The 23,501-nt window shown below is 36.5% G+C and overlaps 1 protein-coding gene across 17 annotated transcripts in view; it reads right to left on the reverse strand.

Moving 5' to 3' along the window:
- Window positions 1–23,501, reverse strand: part of SOX6 (SRY-box transcription factor 6) — a 374,568-nt gene that overhangs the window by 50,693 nt on the left and 300,374 nt on the right. For 15 of the 17 annotated variants that reach the window (XM_038139352.1, XM_038139350.1, XM_038139349.1 and 12 more), the window contains 3 exons: window positions 16,115–16,264; window positions 12,087–12,267; window positions 9,326–9,516 (listed from right to left, as the gene is read on the reverse strand). In XM_038139352.1, the coding sequence (XP_037995280.1) occupies window positions 9,326–9,516; window positions 12,087–12,267; window positions 16,115–16,264 (522 nt within the window). The remainder of the gene's footprint in view (window positions 1–9,325; window positions 9,517–12,086; window positions 12,268–16,114; window positions 16,265–23,501) is intronic. The other 2 variants (XM_038139362.1, XM_038139364.1) reach the window with 1 other exon arrangement.

Here is a 23,501-nt window from a genome sequence, read left to right on the forward strand (position 1 = left end):
AAGAAGATCATTATGCTGTTACAGTCATCAAAAAGACACTATCCTTTATGGCAGAACATCATCTTTTGGAAAAAAATATCCTTGTTGGTTTGTGCAAATTTTTCAACACATTCCTGAGACATGTTTCAATCTAATTCTGTTCCTTTTGAATTTTCAGTTGCTCCAAAATTTAAGGGAGAAGACCTAAATGGGGCAAAGTTTGTATCCTTTTCACATGAAATACCCCATGCAAGGGAAAAAACAGTGTATTTGGCTTTTTTTCCTTGAGCTGGAAAGGCAATAGAAGAAAGGGAACAAGTCCCCATTATTACTAATATCATCATCATCATTATAATTAACACTATTATTAATTTGGTCTGAAACCTGAAGTGAGACAATCTCTTCAAGTAGCCCTGACAACAGAAATAAAAAATCATAACTGTGTTCAGCAAGAATGCTGTTAACACAGGTAGTGGCAGAACCTCTAGCAGCCAATATTCAAATGTAAAAATAGCTCTTGATACCAAAGTTTGTGCTGATTTCTTTCCTGGAAAGAGTATTTTGTTACCAAGTGTTCTTGGCATTGAACTGAAGGCATGAAATACTTTAAAAGTTCACCTAATGTAGGAAGTTTCTACCCTCTGCAGTGTGGGTGCATGTGTGTATACATATGTATGCCTCTCTATATATGTGTACATAGTCATTCAAATAATAATGTTTCATATAGGTAGTTAACATCTAGGTATGTTCTCTTTTATTTTCTTATATCTGTAGATCACTATTGGGCTGGTCAAACTGTTTTTTTAAATTTATGGCCCAGTAAAATTTCCGTGATTTATACTTTTCAAAGATTGCATATTTTTCACTCAATTAATTTTGATAATTTAATCAATAGAAAAATACTTTAGATTTTATTTTAATAAGCCTCTACATGACTTGAGGGACTAGGAATTTTACTGTACATCTAATACTTTGGAACTGAAATGCAAAAACTACCAATTTTATAAAGACAATTTTGGAATGTAAGGCAATTGAGCAAACGGTTTAAAAACAAAGGTTGCACAGAAAATTCTTCTATAGGTGTAAACTGGATCTATAAGCTGTCACCAAAGCTAAATTATCTGCAAATTTAGATGACCTACATATGCCAGAGATTTTGCACTGTTTCTTTTTGTCTTTTACCTGTCAGTTCCACAGTTTCAGTCAACATGTATTCTTAATGTGCAAATTTCAAATACATTATTTGTATGTCTTCCTACACACAGCATACAAAGTAAGCCTAAAAAAAATAAAATTAGTAGACGCATTGATAGGCACGAGTGCGACTACACAGGTGTAAATAGCATTTGAGCAAGAGCATGTGATCAATTAAAGGCTGCATCATACATTACCTACAGACAAAGTCAACAATTCATGAGCAGCTTTAATATTTCTATCTCTGGGGCTAGAGGAACAGCCTTGACAAGATTTCATACCCACAGCCTCCTGCACCTGGTTCCCATTACAAACCTGGCCTTGATAATGGGGCTGTGTTCTTCTGCAGGGGCTGATGTTAGCACTGGTATTTTCCTCCCATAACTCTCAGAAGCTGAGCACCAATGCTAGGGCTGAGTTGGACCCCTCTGTGCATGAGCAGTTACAGCTTCCATCACCTTCCTCACTACTTAGACAGAGATCAGATAAAACATTTCTCTAAGTATGGGTACAATGTCTGACCTGTTTTTATTTCCTGGGATAGCTACAAAAGCTAGAGATACATTACAGGCTTCAGAGTTATATCTAAAGTCAGTTTTTCTTCTCAGTTTATAATTGAAACATTTCTGCTTAAAAGATATGATTGGAGACACAGGGATTTTTTTTTTCCAAGATGTTCTGCTTTGAATTTAATTTCAAATTACACTGAGAGTTCTAGTGTTCAAGCCTAAATCCCTCGCAATACCTACCTGTGTCTGAGAGATACTAAAACCATTGAGCTATTCAGAAATGCATCTAATTCCTGATCAGAACTCACAAAAGAAAAGCAAAAATGACAATGCTCAGTGTGCCCTAAATACACGTAGAAAACCAATGTAAACACGTATGACATTCATACAAAGGCAGAAATCATCTACACCTTGAACTTCTTAAAAAAATAGGAGGGAATTCCCTGAAGGAATATGCTGCCTAGGAAGGCCAGTCATACCACACACAATACACCCTGAAAAAATATGTTACTTGGAATCATTACTATTTTCTCCCCATTCTTTGTTACAAATGCATATGGATGTCAGCCTTTATCTTATCTTGGCATGAAAATTCAAATATTGGAAGCAACAGCATAAATAAATAGAATTTCTCCAGCTAAAAAACTAAATGTTTGAGGTCCAGCATGTTTTCCAGTTCTAATAAAAGGGGGCAGTATTACATCAGCTGAAATTCTGAATTGTCCAAATTATCATAAAAAGAGCTGGAGAGGGATACAAGACTGCTGAATTCCACTGAAAATAGACTGTTACTGTGTATGCAGCCACAAATCTGCTTGTCTGCCTTGGGGTAAAATTTTCAGAGCTAGTTCAGTGGGACTCAGGCTCCTGCATTGCAGCCACTTCAAAAAATTTTTACTTGAGTCACTATTTTCCTTTCAAAATTATTAAGGAAATATTACAATGGGTATAAAATGAAGACACATGTTTATGTAACTAGGATGAGCCCTAAGCCTAAAAAGAAAATTGCAAAATTATTGCAATTTCAAAAAATTATGGAAGAAACTGGGTTTTTTGGGTTTTGGTTTTTTCTTTTCTTTTTTTTTTTAATACAGATTTTTTTACAGATTAAAATACTGGTGTTCAAATATGGCTTGAGGAAATTAACTTTGAACACCCAATGTAAAAAAAAAAAAATTTATAGATCACATATATTATATACAGCCACAAGTAAATTACTAAACAGAGCAGATTCACAGTCAAGTATAAAGGACATTTGTTTAGTAAGAAGTATGAGGACTGCTGGGATTTGTATTTGAAACTTTTCCCTATTCCAGGGCGTTTAACTTAGACCTGCCACTTGTCTGTTCTAAAATGATGGATCTGCAAAGAGGTTGTCTCTATGCAATGTGTCCTTCCACATCCCAGAAAGTCCCCAGGGAAAGGTTTGTTGGCTGAGCAGGATGACGTAGTCAGAAAAAAACACTTTGCACTGTCTCTTTGTAGGAATCAGAGTCTTCATTAGACAGATGGAATACACTCCCACTGAGTTGAATAAATTGCCTATATTCTTGCAAGAAAGTGAGACCACACTAACAGTTCCTCAAGTAAATCAATGTCTTTCTTTTTTCCCGTTCTATACAGTTCTAGATGTTTAATTATAGAATCTAAATACTTAAATTACATCATACCCAATTGTAAGCTGGGGGGACAGGACCTTTCTTAAGACCAGAACTTGCTAAAATGAGTGTGGAGACAATACCATAGAAAAAGTAATAACTTTGCAAAACTAGTCATCTGCTATTTTTACTGCTATCCTTTTCTTTTTCCTATTTTTTAGGCATTCACCCTTTAATTACAAGTAGAATAAAGGTTTAACCAACAGAAATAAAGACCCAATTGAAAATGCTCACTGTTCATGTCTCACTGCAGACTGAAATATAAGCATTGACCTCTTATTTACTAAGTATCAATAGTCTGCTAGAAGAGACTAAAGGGGAAAAAAAGAAAACACAAGTTTTTCTTAAAAGAAAAAAGGAAATGAGAAGAGATCAGTACCTGCAAATTTAAACCACATATTCATAAAGATTTATAAGAAATCCACAAGGCCCTTATGACCAATTAATTCATGTTCTAAATTTAAGAGTGGTCAGGACTCCTTTCAGTAAACGGAAAAAGAGAATTGCATGCAGAATGAACTGCGAAAGTATTTGCTTAACTATGTGTTTGGGTTTTTTTAACAGAGTTGAGAATTGACTCCTAGCAAAGGACACTTTCAACAAGGTGATCCTCTGTGATTGTCTGAGAAATCTCCTGTACATACAGAACAGACAGTGTGACTCCTGCCACTGCAGTTGTTCCGTCTCTGATGCTGAATGCATGGGGAGAAAAAAGCTGGCAAAAACCTGATGGCAGCATAATGCAGCATCGCTCGTCTTTAGGAAAATAACAGTACAATGCTGGAGCCATTGCAGGGCTGTGGGCAGCCAGAAGGAGATTATGCATGACTAGTGACTTTTCCTACAAAGACTTCCTGAAGTGTTTTTGTACAAGTTTGTACATGTGTGCAGGAGCTTCATATACATGATGAAGTGTAACAGCTCCAGAGGAGTTGTTACACTCTATTGTCTCAATAATCCACATACTTAACAGTCCCTAAATACAGCAGAGCGTAACGCCTCCAAAGGGGTCGTTATGGCTTATCAAGTCAAATCCAAGTGCCTAAATATGGATTTGATCAATAGACTGTAATATCTCCAGGGGTGAATAATGCACGTTTTTAAGAATGTGCACATTTTGCATACAAACTGTGGGTCTATATTAGGATAAATTACGTGGATTCAACTTGTGAAACTTTGATTTAGAGATAAGAAAGGAATAAAAGGCTCATTAGAAGAGGTGCTAAAGTACCATGATTCCCAGGAAGTAGGCAATGACTCATGTCATTTATTTTGGGGTCTAATTCTGCTTTCCTACTGCAAATACACAGTTGTCTGAAAATCCACAAAAGATGAAGAATGGAATATAAACATGAAAATGTTTTATTAAATTCTGCTTGCTCTCAGATCTCAATGAATATGCTTCATGGGAAGTAAATGGGGATGTGTGGATACAAATATGTTGTGGTAATTGCTTTTGTATTTATTCTATCTTGACTTCATATACTTTCCTCCAATCACAGTTCTACCTATATTTTTAATACAAAGATTTTATGAAGCATCTTTGTCAGCGTTTTCCTGCTTTATGTACAAAAAAGATAGGATCTGATTCTTTTTAAAATAACGTCAGTTATCTTATAAATTATATAACATTTTCCGATTCATTTAGAGCCTTAAATCAAAGCAAATCTTCTAGGCAATGACGGTAGTTTGAAATACTGAAATAAATACAAGCAGCTGAAGCAATGCAGATTTTGTTTAAGTACTCTTTTTTGTTGAAGGTGAACATGGCTTGGAAAAAAGTCACATCCTCTAAACTAGGATCAATTTTTGGTACGATTTTACTTTGTCTTCTATCACATGGGAAAAGGTCTGTTTATTATTTTCTTCATTTTCCTAACTCTCTCCCCTTCCCCAGTGTTTCTGTTTACTCTGTAAAATGCCTGACACCATTACTCGCACCTTTCCTCAGTCAGACCGCACTGGAGCAGAAAAATTCAACTCTGTTATGGTGATTTCTTTTGCCTCATGTGCATTGTAATGGTTTAGGCTCAGAGTTAAGCTTAGTTCATGTGTTGCTGAGTTTTGGATTTGTGACCAAAACAGACCTGGATAACACAGAGATGTTTCACCTATTATCAAGCTGGGCTTCTACAGTAAGACCTCTTCTGGTTTTGATGCTGCTGTGCCAGAGAGGAGGCTGGGGTGTGCCAAGCACTGAGAGGGGGACAGAGCCAGGCCAGCTGACCCCAACTGACCAAAGGGATATTCCACACCATATGACATCAGACTCAGAATAAAATCTGGAGGAAGAACTAGGAAAGAGAGATATTTGGAGTTTTGTCATTTGTCTTCCCATGCAACTTCTTTGTGCTGTAGCCTGGCTTTCCTGGGAATGGCTAAACATCTGCCTGGCAATGGGCAGTAGTCAATGAATTTCCTGTTTCACTTTGCTTACATGCACAGATTTTGCAATACTTATTAAACTACACTAATCAACCCTCAAATTTTCTAATTTCACCCTTCTGGCTCTCCTCCCCATCCCACTGACAGGAGCGAGCGAGCGGCTGCTGGTGCTCACCTGCCTACCCCAACCCACAACAGCACACCAGCTCAAATAACTCCCCAGGATGCCATCATCTCAGAAGTATAAACCAACCTGAATGCTTTGGCAAATGACAGTGTTGGGCTGCCTCAGAGTTCTGGATGTTTTTGTTTTGGTCTTTCTGATGAGTGAATCTTTGTGAGCACTTCGAAAAGCTTTAAGCTTTGTAGATTTTCTTTTTTTTTTTGAACAGCAGAATATGAACACAAGCAATTTTCAATTCTGTGTCTGTAACCAAATACAAAGCTTTCTGAGATTTGAATGACACATTTTCAAAAAGGCCTAAGCCCAGGCTTTGAAGTTATGTACATAATTTTGTGAGTCCAATCATTTGCACAACAAACTATTACCAACTATCTGAACTTGAAGACCAGCAACTGACCAGAACTCAATAGCTTTTTTAAACCAGCTGCAGGCAATTAATTTGTCATCTTTTTCTGGTGCCATCTTCCAGCAACTCATTTCTACAAGTCTAATTACCTGAAGCCAATTTCTGAAAATTTGGTCCTGAAAACACAGGGTTCTGATTCTTCAAAAGAAACCAATCCAAAATTGCAACTGTTATCAAAGCTTCACTGGGATTATGACAGAAACTATACACAGTTTTCTTGGCATACAATTATTGCAAAATTATGTTTCTCTAATTGAAGTGATCTAGCATTCCTGCTCCCCCACCTCCATTTTGATCATCCTGCCCATCATTTTTAGAATAAAAGAAGTATATCATAATGTAAAAATTGAAAGGCAGAGGGTGAACAGGGAAAGAAGAGTGTTCTGGAATTCTGTTTGTGCAAAGGATGCTTCTGGTTTTAATGTATTTTATACTTGCTATGAAATATAAATACATTTTTCTTATTATTCATGACCGAATTAATACTTTTATTTTCTTTAGGATAAGAGTGGGGATAAAACATCATTGAAAATGACTGATTTATATCCCATTCTTTAGCAACCTCTGCTTTTTCTCACATCTGTGGGGCACGGATAACAGACCAGCACACCAGAGGTAAAACCAGAGCACATACTACGAGCCTTTCCTGCCTTAATGGCTCTGTAGTACCTGCTGCAATAAATAAACCCAGCAGGATTACACAGGGTCACTAAGAGACTTAACAACAGATTGCCCTGCTGTTGTTTCATTCTTAGGTTTTCAAAGTTGCAAGTGCCACCATGAAAAGTCTCCTCACAAAAGATGGCATTTGAGAATGATGGTGTTTGGATCTGTTAGAGAGTTCTGATTCACTCTGCTCTATTTGCAAGGAAAAGAAAATATTTTTTTTGCTCAGACTGCCTGGTGTATAACCTCAATCCAGAAGCTGTGCATCAATCTGTGTATTGCTTGTAACTGGCACAAAATAGAAATTTCAGATTATTCACTGAAATATTTACTGACTCTGCTTTAAACGGTGAAAGATGAAATAGGAAGATGTTATATCGAAAACAAGACATAAACATGATACTGAAAATACACAGGGAAGAGACTCAATAAGTAAGTGGATGCCATTTTTATACTTATTTTTCAAAGTGAAATCAAATGTTAAGAATTCTTTTAATAGCCCTTATAGTATATTAGATATTTTTAAATGTCAAGCCACTGAAACTCATAAAATAAATTTTAAAATAAGCATAATTTTATAAACTCTTAATACTGATCATGTATGTGACTTTTTTTTTTTATTTTTATAACCTGGGCTTTAGTATCCTGCCTCTTGATTACTTAAGGCAAACACTGAGTTTACAATTAGAGAGTTTGAATACAGCCTGCTTGATCAGTTATTAATTTCTATATTTTTAATAATATCAACTTGTATTGAATGGGGTCTCCAATTATGACTTTCAAACTAATACTAGCAGACATATATATTTATTAGACATTGAGTCTGACTTGGAAAAGCATTGTTTATCCTGTGTGGCAACATTTGAACCAACATTTTTTAACAGACACTACTTGATATGAGTGCTGTAAAGAAACTATCAAGCAAAAATATAAAATGAAATTACATTTAAAAGGCGTGTATGAGTCTTTAATGGGTCTGTTTATGACATTTATTTGTCCTTCTGTGCCTTACTACAAAACATTCACCCAAGCATTCCCTTGTGGGCTGAGAAAAGATCTGAATATTATCTGATTCATAATTTAAGTTACAGTTAATATTCTGCTGAGTCTTATAATCAACCTGGACTCAAAACTCCTGTTAGTCTTTGGGCTATAATATAGCCTTCCCTCCCTCACCCAAGAAAGAAAGAAGCTACCCTGCCTTCTGATACAGAGCATCACAGAATATTTACAGGCATTGGAACTACCTGCTGTTCTGGAGTGTTTTAACAAATAGTCTGAAACACTGATTGCTGTATGGGCTAGGTACTGTGTCAGTTTTCTTTCCATTCGTTACTAAATTGCATCATAACTGTTCTATTTGCCAAAGCTTTAGTGGGATAATACTTTTCCCTTTCTGGATGACTGGAATAAGTATTATGGTCTCTAACTCATTTTGCGTCAGTGGTGAAAAATAACTTGTGTGCTGCATTTTTTGCAGCCAGTGGCACCTCTAGGGAAGCTTACAGAAAAGCATTCTCCATCCCAAGGGCTGCCTTTACCTCAGCCAGTTAGCAGATCCTCTGCTCTCTTGCCCTGGTGAGAGACCTGCTGCTGGAGCAGATCCCGAAGACCTCAGGAGGGCCACAGTATGGGACAACACAGGCCATGGGGATTTTCCAAGAGCCTTCTTTGTCCTCTGACTGGTGATAGAAACTGTTCCTTACCTTTCCTACATGCCCCCAGGTTGCTATTTTGTAAGCTGGATCATGTCCTGCTCAGTCCAGTGCTGGTCCCGTTATCCCAACACTTTCTCTCATTTATCCTTTCACCCTAGTGTGCCCCCTCATTTCAGTGTTTCAACACTGAAGATTCAACAGAGAATGTTTAATCTCTAATTTCCCACTGCAACTGAGAGCCAAATGCGCTGTTTTGAGCCTAACTACTTTGTTGCACCTGAACCACAGATCCAAACTCCCTCAATTCATACACTGGCATCATAATACTCAACCATGCTAGCACAGAACTAGCCTTTTAGCCATATTTATCAATCCAGCCATTCTCAAAAGCACAATTCAAAATCTAGTCACCACAAAAAACTGGAAGGTCCAACCAAGCCCTTTCCCATGTTTCTATGTGCACACTCACAGCTTCCTCCCGTGCGTGTAAAGGACTGTGGGTGTGAATGCTGCCATGAACACCTAGAGAAGTTTGTAGCACTGCACTGAGAAGTGGCAAAGGTGTATTTAACATGAAATCAGAGAGGGCTAAAAGCTCTAAAAAGAAATGTCATATAAAAACAAGAAGCTTTTTTGCAGGGAAGAGAAGAGTGAGTGACAGACTGTGGGGGAATGGGAGACGTTACCTTTTCATTCCTGCAGTTGTTTAGACCCATGTTATTCATGGAGGGCAACTTTCCATCAACACCATGAGGCTGCTGTTGCTGCTGCTGTTCCCTTTGGATTTGCTCTCTCATTTTTCGAGCCTCCTGAATGGCTTTCATTACTGTGTCCTGGTCCCCAAATAGGGCAGGTGAATTAAGACTGGAAAGGATATCTATAAAGAGAGAATGCATTTTATTTAGGTAATTATCCAAACGGGAATCTAGGGTAAGAACTCTGCTCTCACACTCTTAGAGCTGCACCCAACCAACACCTGCAGAAGGAGGAGGAGAGGCAATTGTTGTCTGTTTGAAGGCTGAATTACTCTACTGAAGTGATTGATAAACTCATGCACTTCTTTTGCTGTTAGAAATACATCCACTGAGGTCTTGGAATAGCCTGATATGGAGCTATCTGAGCATACTCATGGACTCAAACATGTGTTGAAGACAGTGGTATTCTGAAGCTTAAACTGGAAATCTTTTGAGGCGTTGAAATAATTAATGAAATTAATAAAGAAAAAAATCTAATTTACTAGGCCAGGAAACTCCATGTCAGTTCTTAGAATTTCTTCATAGAGAGAACCATTACTCTAGACATTTGGATTTTTCAGAAAGAGCACTCACATTTACTTTTTGGGGACAAAGGTCATTATCAACATAACATGAGTATAAATCTCTAAATCTGTAGAGAAAAAATCAGTTTTCTTTCTATCACTCTGAACAGAAAGAAACTTTTAACCAAGCATCAAATTCAGCCAAGCATTCCTGTTACACCTCACAATGCATTCATGAAGATGATTATCCCAGACACAGTTTTAGATTTGAGAGAAAAAGACAGCAATTATTTTGTTACAATTTTTTTTTGTTGCTGTGACAAAACTGTGATCCACCTGCTCCTACATGGAAGTATTCTCTATGCTGCACATGAATAGATTGGTGCATATATATTCTAGCTTGGGAATTTTGAGCAAAGTTTGTGTGTGACCTTTGCATCTGCCTGGCCAGTAAATGTCTTTAATAAAAGCTCTGAATTTGCTAGATTTGTGTACTTATTGACAGTGAAATACTAAAACAAACAAACAAACAAACAAAACAAACAAAAAAAAAAACCCACCAAAAAACCCCAAACAGGCTAAGATTTGGAATTAACCTTCAGAGATAATTTCTATATTCTTTTCATTTCACTGAAGCTCAGGTGAGTACAATACAGCAAAGTCAATCTTGAAGGACCCTGAATTATGTTAAAATAAAAATGATTCAGGGTTTCTTACACTTTATCCTGGGAACCAAATGCATAATTTAATACCCTCGCCTAAGTAAGAAGGGATGCAGACTGTGATGTTTTCATCCTATCCCAGCAGGTGATGGGACTGGTGATGTTTTCTATCTGAATGAAACACCCCTCTCCAAAATAAAAATAATGTATTGCAAGACAACCATTTTTCTTGCTGAGGAAAATTTGCAATGTTCTAAACCATTTCAGCCTATAAGTTCCATTCGGGACCCTAAAGAAGTTTGGAACCATATCTGCATGATTTTTAAAGAGATTTAGATTCATAATCATGTACATGCAGCAAAAGCTCCTTCATGGCTTGCTGATTTTTGGTAATGTCTTCCTGTCTTTTTTATACTTAAGGATTGAGACAAAAATTTTTTATGATTTTACGTGAAAAATATTTATACCTTAGGCACTATTTGTCTTCTGTGCTCCTTTCTCTTGAATGGTCTATGACTTCAGATTGATATTTCACTTTCTAATGTAAGATAATGCAGTGATAGTTGCAAATAAATTGACAGGTAGAGTATCTAGATAGTTGCAGAAAATATCTTTCAGAGATCGTGATGTTCCCAAGTGTTTGGGAATGGAAAAAAACCCATAATTTTTATATATTTAATATATGTATTTAACATATCTATTCATTATTCACAAGTGTTTCTATATATTTTACAAGTACACTTGAGCTACAGATTGTGAATAAGTGGTCTGTAGTAAGTATTTAGTCACTGTTAAAATTTACTATTTGAACTTTAGGGCTGATCATCTACATTTTGCAGCTCTTGATTCTGTTTCTTGCCTGGTTAAAGTAGTCTTCATACATAGTCTTCAGACCAATTTTGTTTCATCACTTAATAAGCTTATAGAATCTTGAACACAGGTCAAAAATTCCCTACTTGTAACCATATGAATCAATGAAATCCTGACAGATAGGTGAACAAATAACAAAAAATGATCAAATAACAAAAACACGGTCAAATAATAGCATGAACTGGCTGGACTGATGCTTTTCCATCTCTATTAAAAAAAAATCTATCAAGTATCTGGTGAGGCTCCGTGTGTGTGCAAAGATAGTTTTTTATTTTCTCGATCCAGAACTCAAAATGTAATAGTTAACTTTGTGTGTACACACCCAGTAGATGCCTTTAGGAGAGATACTCACACAAAGCTGTTTTACAAGTTTTATATATCTATCTTTATTTACTTATCTGTTTGTATTTGTATGTATTTCCTACATTATGTATTTATTTCCTGTGTTTGTCACACACTGACACATCTCTTTGGATACTATAAAAATTTGGCAATCATTCATTCTTTGAAAAGCTTCACTATAATTTTTTTTCCATTTTAAACCAAAATGCACACCCAAGTATCTACTTAATCCAGACCTAAGTGTGCTCAGGCTAGAATTTCATGCAGAAAATTTCATGTGCCTATTTTCTCCTTTTCCCAGGACAGATTAGTTACCTAAAGAGGATCCTCTTCCCAGAGATCCACTGAGGGGGCTGGGGATGCCACTCTTGCTCGTCACTGTCACTGGGCTGCTTTTGCTGGCTGGGAAGAGATTCTGTGTTGGAGATGTTGGGGATTTGACAGGTTCAGCTGTTTTGGGTCGGGCTGAGAGATTCAGCGGCTGAGCTGCTTCATCCTGCAAGAGTTGAATGTAAATAACTATTAGGAAAAGACAAATGAAGGCATCATTTTGCAAGCAGCAGTTACTTTACACCTCGAAGACAATGCCACATTCCGCAGCAATAATAACAAAAGAAGCTAATTATCTGCCTCCTTTAAGATTCAACGAAAGGAAACCTCATTAATTTCTCTGTGTTATGCTTCTTATTTACATTAACTATGTGACTGGATCATTCTTTTTGCCAAATTAAAATTTGAATTAGCTCACATTACAGCTTAATTTCCTAATGTGTTTTCAGAGATCTAAATTAACCTAGGGCATTTACAAAGAATTATTTAAAATTTCCAGCAGCTCAGTAATGCTTTTGCACTGGTTCTATTTGAAAAGTTCCTGGCACTATAAAAATAAGTTATGTAGCTTATTTTTAAATGTATTAGAAACTAAGGAATCAGAAGAACTACTATGAAAGAATCATTTGGAAGCCCTGACAGCTCTTTGGCCCACATTTAGAGCTGCTGCTAGCTTATACATTCCATGCATCTAATTCAGAGTCCATGTTTTGTTCAGTGAAATAATCTATGCTGCTCCCTCATAACAGGAGATAAGAATTTCACTGAATTCAAATTCCTTTACTTATTAGGGTAGTGGCTAAATACCACATGCTTTTAAAATATTTTTTCTACTATTTATTTTGCTAACTTTATGATATTTTATTATTTTATTAAATGTTAAAAAACTATTTTCCACATAACTGCATTTCTGCTCCTTGTTCAATACTTCTGTATTATTCCTATATTCTGTACCTATTTCTGCTGCATTTAACCTTTATTATACCTGTATGTTTTATTTGCATTAAGACAAGGAATGTTTTTTAAGGGTGTGTAAATCTAGTATCAGCACCTTTATATGATTTGATATTTTTCATTTGCAACTGTAGAAAAAGCTGTCTCTGACATATGTCTTTTTTCATATGAATAGGTCCATTTAAAAATATCCCAAGTCTTTGAAGAAGACTTATTCAAGCAATTAATTTCTTTGATAAGTATAAACATTCTCAGTGCAACCTTCTTCCCATTCTTTCAACTTCTTCCTTTACTTAATACATTAAGCAAGACAGAGCACTTACAAAACTGTGAAACGGTGATTTTCTGTCATTAAAGAGCCCACTAAGACAGATCTCTCATTTAAAATATGCCCAGAGCAGAATTACTCTGGATGTAAGAGATTGCTCATATTTTAAAACACTGCACTGATCACTTGGAAGCTTAGAATTACGTCAAAATACAATAATACATCACATTATCTCATTTCTCCATTCTCCTTACTGTCAAGCAAAGTACATCTGGTCACACTCAATGCATTAAACAGGAAAACGTAATAAACAGGTATTTATAATGCCATCCCATCACCAGCTTTAAATTTTCCCATTAAACTTTACCCATAAAACTGCATAACATTTCAATTCTTCTTGGCCTCAGAGCGTGCGCAAACATCCACAGCCTTTCAGGGTCCAGGTGAGAGCAGAAACCCAAAGCTACAGAGGTCACCGTCAATTTTGGTGCTTTGTGGCCACACTTAGATGCGACCGTTTTCCTTGCACAGATACAAAGTGGCTTCCATAAACTTTTCCAAGAGTTCAGAGCCCCATTCAGACCATGAAGCTTGCAAGGCTAGGTACTGTGAACATGTGCACCTATGAATCTATGCTACAGTGCTCAATTTTTAAATACTTTTCCATCTAGTACTGAAATGATAATGAAAGAACTCTAAACACTGCGAGAACTTGTTTGTTCGTGTTATATGGACAGCATTGTCATTTCTGCAAGGCAACCAAAAAACTGGAAAACATTCTGGTCACTGACTTAAGGAAAACCTACCATTACGTTTTGAAAGATCTGACTTTCATAAAAGAATTGCATTAATTCTATAAATAATGCATGTAGTTTAGTTTATACAAACTGCTTAAAACCAGAGAAAATATAAAGGATTTGTTAAGCAATGCATCAAAACTGTCACAGCTAACAAAGGTAACAATCTGCAGAGACTGAATATAGGTACTGCTTTCATACTAAAAGTTTCTTCATTAGCTATTGGTATTTGTCCACACAAAGCACTTGTAGTTCATCTTTAATATTCTGAATGCAGCAGAGCGCTTAATAAAAATAATCATAAAAAGACTTCAATTTTATTAACATATACTTAAGTCCATTCAAGTTACATTATATAGGGAAACCCCCAAGAATTTGCATGTGGTCAATTCTGTAATAGGACTCAGCTGGCCACAAACCTGGAACAGTATTGGCCTTGGTTCAAGAAGATATGTGCTTGAATTTAACCAGGGAAAATTTGACTCATACAGTAAAGGTTTGGTTTGGTGTAGGTCCATTTGGCTCGCTCACTGCCAGAATTACTTTTTCACATTAAAGCAGTCAGTAGTATATTCTCAATGCCATAAATCACTGGTGTTAGGTATCACTATACTGTGGCAACTTTGCTGGAACAGTTGGGCCCTGCTTTTGGTGGCTTCTGTATTGACCGTAGCAAACTCTGCATGCGCGGTAAATTTCCCTGACTGCTCCCAGACCTGGCATTGGATTACAAGAGGTAAAATATTAGACTAATACACATCTACAGCTAAGTAAAGTGAACGATTTGCTAAATAAATGTTAGATCTGGCTATAATGGAATAGTTTTTATTTATTAGTACTCTCAGCCTAGCAAAAAAGTGTCACGGAAATTTATCAGCCCAGGCAGAAATATCCACTCACCCACACTTTACCACGATGATTGATGATAATGAAAAAACAAATGATATTTTACTCTCATGTCAAAAAATGGGAAGGAAAAAAAAAAAAACAAAACCACTACCTCAAGTGAGTAAAATCTTCTCAGGCTGGTTTGAGGCTAAGGACTGTTTTCCTGTAAGGTGTCAGCAGCCAGCAAAAAAAACCCCTAACATATCCTCCCTCTCACCCCACAAGGTCACTAGATGCCACTTTTGGATTTATTTTAATTGTTTAGCACTTATACTTCTATCATTCAAATGGGAAAAACATCTGAATGTTGATTTTTTTTTTCACAGTTTGGAGTAAATTGGTCCTGAGCATGTTTTCATTCTCATGAAATCCCCAACCACCCCAGGAGAACACAGCAGGAGAAGCCAGGCAGTCGCACCCAAAGGCTGCTCCGCGTGTTGCAGGGAGAGCACAGCACCCATTCCAGGCTCCTGGCAAATGCCATGTTGTAGCTGCCTGGTTCCAAGCTAGTGAGAATAAGCAGGCACAAGTACTCGGCAGTGGAGCAAAACCAGCGAGGAGCAGCACAGTTGTCAGCAGCTGTGTGAAATCAGCAAAAGTCAAATCAATCTGCAGCGACACAATGTTTTCCCCAGAGCCCTGACTTACATATTATTTTTATAGGAGGCTTTTGCAAAATTGTAGAATTAAGTACAGCTAGAGATTTGTAAAATAATTAGAAGATCTACAGTCTTTCTCTAACCCTAACAATGTAAGCCAGCACCACATTTTAAGATACTCAAGAGTTCAATGTGAAACGATTTGTGAAATGGATGCCATTTATGCATGTTACCAGATTACAAACTGAAATCTTGAAAATATCACATTTTACTGATGAATCTGTTGTGCTGCCTCTGGTAGGAAGAGGGACGCCTGGTATTTTTGGAAACAAGTGAATTTTTTCTCTTCCCTTCTCTCTACTGATAATACAGGACTAAAATGGAACTTTTTATTTGAATATTGAAGAACTATACCATGGTTCAACTTTCAACTGAAAAACAATTACAGAGATCATTTGCTTTTACTGTCCTTCTCAAACACCAGCTTTTCTCTTTACTGAAAAATACCTTAACTTGAGTTACCGGGCTGGTCCCTCTCTTCTCATTTTTCATCCCAGTGGGTGAAAGTGCCCCTGTCGTATTTGGTGGCTGTGGAGTAGATGGCATTTTGGCTCCAGGAGAAACTTGCATGCTTGCCAGCTGAGCTGCATACAGTTGCTGGAAGACAAGAAGATATACATATATTCCTGCAATATTCCTAAAGAAAGAAGCTATAAATGCACTTTTCTTTTCTTTTTTTTTTTTTTAAATTTATTTTTCCACTGGTTTCTTCTCTTAAAGGATCTTTTTCAGCTCTTGTTTGTGGCTTCCCTTTCTGCTATTTGCAAAAAGAGAAAAAAGAAAAGTATGGAAAACTCCAAAACACCAATATCTTTTTTCTTCATTTGACTTTTGCTGATTTTTCTTGACTTTTTATTCCTTCTTGCTAATGATGGTCATGGTGTTGAGCAAAAATTACACTGTGCCTGTATATTAAAAAAAAAAATTTGGTAAAATTATAAGGCTATTTATGAAGAGGAGGTATAAGCCCTCGTCAGAAACAATAATAATCCAGGTCTTTCTGTTCTTAGCAAGAAATTAACCACTAATTCCAGAAACTTTACTGGGAGCTGCCATAAGAACGGTTTCCTACCAGAAGGCAAAGTTAAAATAGCCAACAAGGTATGTCTCCATCTCTCTGTACAATGATATATGTTCTATAAATGCTAATAATGAATCTAGGCCTTAAAAGTTCCTGTAAATAGTGATGAAAGTCCAAAAAAAACCTCCAGTGGAACTTTTCAAAAAGTTTAACTGAAACATAGATTTTATATTAAAATAAACAATCCCAACCAATAAAAAGTGTTTACTGAACAAAACTAATTTGATCCAATTTCTTTCCAGTGACTAAACTTAAACCCTCACCTTGAATTAGCATCACGAATAATTCTTCTGCCATGAACAGGGAAGATCCTAATCCCTCTTCTACACACAGATCTACATAAACTTTGCCTTATTAGTGAGAAAAAAGCCAGGTGGTTTGTATGTAATTTCCAACATTACTATCATTCAGATGGACAAATAAAAAAAATTACAGTAATCAAAAGCAGACCTTTCAGCACATGTAATTAAATGAAAGCTTAATAAAGAATAATTTGCAAGAGCCAGATGTGCTTATGTCATAATTGTTGCTTTCTTTGGAACAATTTTTCTAATGTAACAAGCCTCCGCAGAAATGAAAGTTACACAATACTGTAAGTTCAGTGACTCAGTGGCGAGACAAACGCGGGAGGGAGGGGCAGAGTCACAGCTCAGGGTGACAAATGAAAACCAATTGTTTGTTTGTTTGTTTGTTTCCACCCCTTTCCAGTACCACACAGGAACTACAAAAGGATCACAGATTGATGTTTTGAAATTAGTGGTGTTTAAGTATTTTGGCTAAGGTACAAGGTTTTTTCCTATGCTTGAAGGAAAAAGATGGAAAACAGAAAAAAAAAATCCCAGCTATTGGTGAGGTCCTGGAGAATGAAAATGAAGTCTTTCATACAACAGTAGGTGTTTTTTTTTCCCCCCTAATAATATGATCTTATCCCTTTTAGAATATTCTTGAGGTCAACCTTTGCTTGCTGAATAGGATGATCTGCTTAAATGAGAGTAAAAAGCACATTTCACAAACTTTTGAAATCCTGCACATTCTCAGCTCAGGAACAATCAGGCACTGCACTATAAAAGAGATAATACAATAAACTTGTATGCGATTTAAAGACAAAACCCAGCAATTATAAAGGCTTTCTCAGTATCCTGTTGTTTGTCTATAAACACTTTTCCTTTTTTTTTTTTTAAACAATTTAACTTCTTCTTCAACTATCTGAAGAAGAGTACTTACACTTTACTAAAAGAAAACTAAAACTTTTGTACATACAGTACTGTGTTGCACTTTCAAAAGTTTGAAAGGAATTCTGTGTAAAAATAAACTCAGATTTATTAACTAAAGTTCAAAAGAGTTTCCTTCTCAGGTAAGCCATCAGGGCACAAAAAAGTGGGGTATAAATTATCCTTTCTATAGTATTCCATTTTTCATAGAAGATAAAATTTGATTGTCAATTGTGGCAACTAAAATAGTGTGGTGGGTTGACCTAGGCTGGCTGCCAGCTGCCCAGCCAGCCACTCTCTGCCTCCCCCACTTCAAGAATAGGGGAGAAAATAAGATGGAAAAGCTCATGGGTGAAGATAGGACAGGGAGATCTCTTACCTGTTACCATCACAGGAAAAAAAAACAAAACAAAACAAAAAAACTCCCCCCCAAAAAAAAATTGAAAAAAAGAAAACCTACTTGGCTTGGGAAGACTTTATTTATTCTAATTGAAAATAGAGTTGCCTGGCAAGAAACAGAGATACATACTAAGTACCCCTCCCTGCCACTTCCACTTGAAAATTTCTTGAGGATATATTTCAAGAACAATGCCCAGATAGAGACGTGTGACACCAGTCAGAACAGGACTTGCTGGTCACCTGAGCCCCACCAGGACCAGCAACAGAAACAACCACAGCATGAGGAGGATTAGCATCAAGAAAAGTGGGCTGTTCTTCTGACTATCTAGGAAACTGTTTGATTTTGGAAATGTAACCAGGAAAAGTAGAATAAAATTAGAATTTTTCACCACTCCCCTCCCAGGGTGTTGAGGGCTGTATTGGCTGTAGTGCAAGTCCTGTCAGGAAGAAATGTTTCTAAGGGAAGACAGAATAAAAGAAATTTTGTCATTTACATATCTGTATGTATATATAAATACTGGGTTATTCCAAGGTCTTAGTACTGGCTTTAGCCTGGCATTTCTATAAATTTATTTTAAAACATAAAAGCAAATGTATAAATAAGTAACAGCAATTGGCTTTCTGCTTTGCTTAAAACAAAGCTGTTCTACAAGCAAGTACAAATACTGCAAGAATTCACACCAGCACTAGCAACATTGCTGTGTGGACTGGAAAGCTGTATAAGTTTTAAATACCAGTTTGTATGGGGAGCTAGCCAGTGTGGAAAAATATGTGCATGCCACCATTGCAGGGAAAAAAAGGGGATATTTTTGCAAATACCACTGCTGTGGCTCAAAATGGCAATTTAGGACCTCACATTGAGATGGTCAGATTGTGAAGCTTTTATTTGCAAGATTGAGGAGAGGAATAAAACCCAAACATTGAATGAATGTTGACTGTTGGCTTTTAAAGCTCAAAAGCAAAAGCTTCAGTGGAATTTTTTCAACTGAAATTCTTACCTACAACTATTTCACAAGTAAAAAAATTAAAATATCTTAAACACTGAAACGTATCTTATTTTTGATCTATGCCTATCACATAAAGAGAAGAGCATTTCATAATCCTTATGCTAACCACTGACTCAGGAGGCTCTTGATTACAAATTAGATATTCAAAAACATCAAGTATTCTTGATTGTTTTAAGAAGCCTTAAAAATGTATAGCCTGGTTTTTATTTTTTTCTCAGAGGTCACAAAGTTAGATTCTTACAATCCAGTCCCCAGCATATAAATAAAAGTAATGCTGACTTTGAGTTCCTCAGTGCTCCTGAAATAGTTAACAATTTTCGAGCCCTGATTATTTAAGGTATATAAACAAGGATGCAGATTTGCAGTTTTCAGAACCAGGCTTCTTCTGATGTCAGATTTGACACCTAAGGCTGAGATTTTGAAATGCCACAAGTCTCAGGGCAATGGCAAGTCAAGTCTCACATTTAAGCACCTATGAACTTACAGGCTCACGGACTTAGGCACTTGTTACTAAAACCCTATTCCACTTGTAATCAACTAAAAATCTGAGGGGAATTTATGGTTGAGGGCACTGTGAGTCTGAATGATGGTCATCTACTTAAAAAAAAATTCAAACAGGTAGAAGAGGGCTGTACTCAGCATGTGCACAGAACAGCATAAGCACATACTGATTTTTTTTACCTGGAAATGGTGGAGTTCACACTAAGCCTTTGTTAGAGCTTAGAGCTATTACAAGTCAAAAAGAATTTAATAACAAACAAAAATAATAATTCTGTTGTTGTGGTGATAGTGCTTCCTGCTTCAGAAATTTCCTACAAAATTTGATGAATTATTTCGATTTCACTTTTCTTATAAAAAGTGGCATCCACAATCTAGAATTTATCTAAAAAGCTATGCACTAATAATGGACCATCTTGACTGATCCAAATGTTAAAACCTTTTCTAATGCCATCTAAGTTTCAAAATGCCTTTGTGAGATATTTTCATAACACAGAAGCATAATTGCCTTCACTGCCAGTATTCATTCATGCCTTGCCAGAGGACAAAGGCCTTAGACTCACACATTGCTCTCAAAAGTTTCAATATTTTTTCATCTAGTTTTTTCACCTATCTTTCAATAATCAAAATTTTCATTAGCTCAAGCCCCTTTCCCTATAACTTTTGTCTTGCACATAAGTCTGCGACATTCCTGAACGCATTCACTGCCAAATGACACTGAGCATGGCAAATAAGAACAGAGCAAATCTTTCTGTGCATCCAACCTTTTCCCTTTTTTCGCAGCAGGAATAGTCATACTTATCTCTTAGGCTGCATCATTTGTGTCTAAAAGAATAAATAAGAGTTAAGAATTTTAAGAATTAAATGTTACAGAAGTGGCACATGGTAAGGAAAACAGAATGGGCCATAGAAGCATAGAATCACTAAAGTTGAAACAACCTCTAAGATCACCAAGTCCAACCCTTAGCCTTGCCCTGCTGTGTTCACCCACTAAACCATGTCCCCAAAGTGCCACATCCACATCATAACCCTTTTACCAGAGGCTTGTCAAGGACAGGCCCTAGGGAAAATTGGTTTTGAGAAGATACTTCAATAAAAAGTGATCAGCTGCTGCACAGAAAGGGAGCTTCTTTAGATGTGCGAGCTCAGGGAGGAAATGGAGAGACCAGTCGCACTCACATGTACAGGAGCAGAAAGGCAAGGGCAAGAGACATTTCAACTGACTCTGTGTTGAGGAAGCATTTGATCACAGCTGAGGGGATATAATTCAGATGTGTTTTTTGCAGCAGAATTCTGAAGAAATTATAAGAAAGCCATGTGTGAAACATGGAGATAAGAAAGTGGTTGCAATACTCAGTGCAGCAGATAAAATGTGGGTGATGAGGGCTGGCCCAGCAAAAAAAAATGAAATAGGTGTACTTGGAAGATGCATCACAAAGAATTTCAGTGGAAAGAGGCTTGCTTGAAGTAGAAAGAAAGGATCTGTTCTAGAAACTTTCACCCTTTTACTTTCTTTTCTTGGGGAAAAATGCTAAAATTTATGAACCCTGATTAATTCTGAAGTCTTCCATTACTAAAAATGGAAGCCCTATGTTACATCTTCAACAAATACATTTGCTACAGTAAATGAAACTGAACAATAAAGCTACTGAGAATCAAGTGAGAATCCTTATTTGTCAGCATTTTAAATGAATTGTGCAAAGCTGAAATATCTTATTTATAGAGATGAAAGTTCAGCTATTTAGACAATGAGTAATTTGGTTTCTAAAGATGAAAAACTCTAAGGAGTGACTGCAAGTGCTGTTGAAATCCTGCACTACAAGAGGTAATGCAGTTATTTTTTTCCATAGTATATTTAGTAAGTAGCATTGCAAAGCTATAATACCAGCATTTTCCTTCCGAGTACATAACAACCAATAATAATAATACTTAGAACTATCTGATGACAAAGGATTTTTACAAGTTCACCAAAACCAGCAACATCTTTATTATTTCCAGCACACATTTCTGAAAGGAAGCTACTGCAACAAAAAAAATCACACTTTCAGCGGGACTGCTTGTTTTTAATTGTTGGTGTAGTGGTGTTTAAAAAAAAAATAATAATGTCAAACAGATAAAGGAAAGAGAGTTTCGGTTTAAAGAAGTTTTTCCTTTTTTGGAGGAGGAACAGATTTAGTGGTCACACCCATGTTTTGGGTATCACAGATAATAACTATGGAAATAAAGTTTCAGTACTGACCTGAGCCCAGTGCCACTGGCATAACCCCCAGCAGTTCAGGAAAGGCGACCTTTTCAGAAAGCAGCGTAGAAGCATGAATATCCTACCCCAAAATTTCAGGCATATCTTAATCTAAGAACTGCTTCTAAAGTAATGGTAATTGTACTCATTCCTTCCCATTTTGGTATATAAATATCATAGTTTTTGTATCGACATGTCTTTTGCACTAAAATATTGTGTTTAACACTGCAGTTAAGTGCTCTACTACAGCAACAAGGTAAGAAATGGGATTTTAGGCTTATGTGTGTAAATAAAAAAAAAAAATATATATATATAAAAGAAAAAAAATCTCTACCATCCAAAAGGGCTGCTTTTCTCTTTGTTTTAAGATTCTTCCTATGTAGATGCTCACAATGAAAGGTGGCCTAACAGAAAACAACATCCAGAATCACAAGACAGCCTAAGTAACCCATCAGCAGCTTAACCATGTGACAAACCCAGGGGCAACTCGAAGGCAGCTACAGCCTGTGGAGTCTGCCAAGGAGCCAGATGCCATCACCAGAAAAACACCTTCCAAGGCTCAGCATCTGTGTCCCAGCAGAGCCCTCCACACAAAAGGAGGAGGAGGAGGAAGAGAAGGAAAGGTGAACATAAAATTGTAAGGGGATTGTAAATACACATGAAAGCAAAACTTAGTTGAATTTAAAAATATAAAACTTTAAAAAATAAAAGCTTTTGCTGAAAAAACCAAGATCCCTTCAAGACTGAATATTTTATGCCAAAACTGTGTGCTTCTTTTTGTTGCTGTTACCTGTTAAACCAGTGTATTTTATAAGTTCATGATGATGAAATTTAGATGTCTCGGAAGCATTTCCTCAGTTTTTCTGAGGAAAATGCTAACAAAAAAAAATAAGGTGAGTTTTACAGACCTTTTAGGACTGTGGGCCAGACTCTCACATGTACCTCCACACAGATAATAAATAGCTTAGTATTTAAGAATGAACAAGTATGCATCATCTTAACTCAGAATTTTATGCTGAATAACTGAATAACTGAGACTTATTTGACTCTACATGGGTATATCAGAAAAGGCATTGTTCAAGCACAGCTACATGAAATTGGAATAAAAATTAGGGGGAAAGTGTCTAATTTAAAAGCATGATAAATAAATAGTAATAATTATTGAAAATGCTTCTGTTTCTCTACAGAATCCAAGTGTCATAGAGATCTGCATAGCTTGCTTGTAACAGCACCATTTTTTCTTTCCCTGTTTTCTCACGTCTAATGCATCCACAGTGGACATAACGTTCTGATTTTAAACACCCATAGATCACTCTCCTGCAGAGTCTGCTCAGCATTAGAGTGTGAATATTCTCTACATCTTCCCCCAATACACCAAATACCTCTGCAAAAAGGCACT

The sequence above is a fragment of the Motacilla alba genome, chromosome 5, assembly GCF_015832195.1.
Source record: "Motacilla alba alba isolate MOTALB_02 chromosome 5, Motacilla_alba_V1.0_pri, whole genome shotgun sequence".
Classification (NCBI taxonomy): domain Eukaryota; kingdom Metazoa; phylum Chordata; class Aves; order Passeriformes; family Motacillidae; genus Motacilla; species Motacilla alba.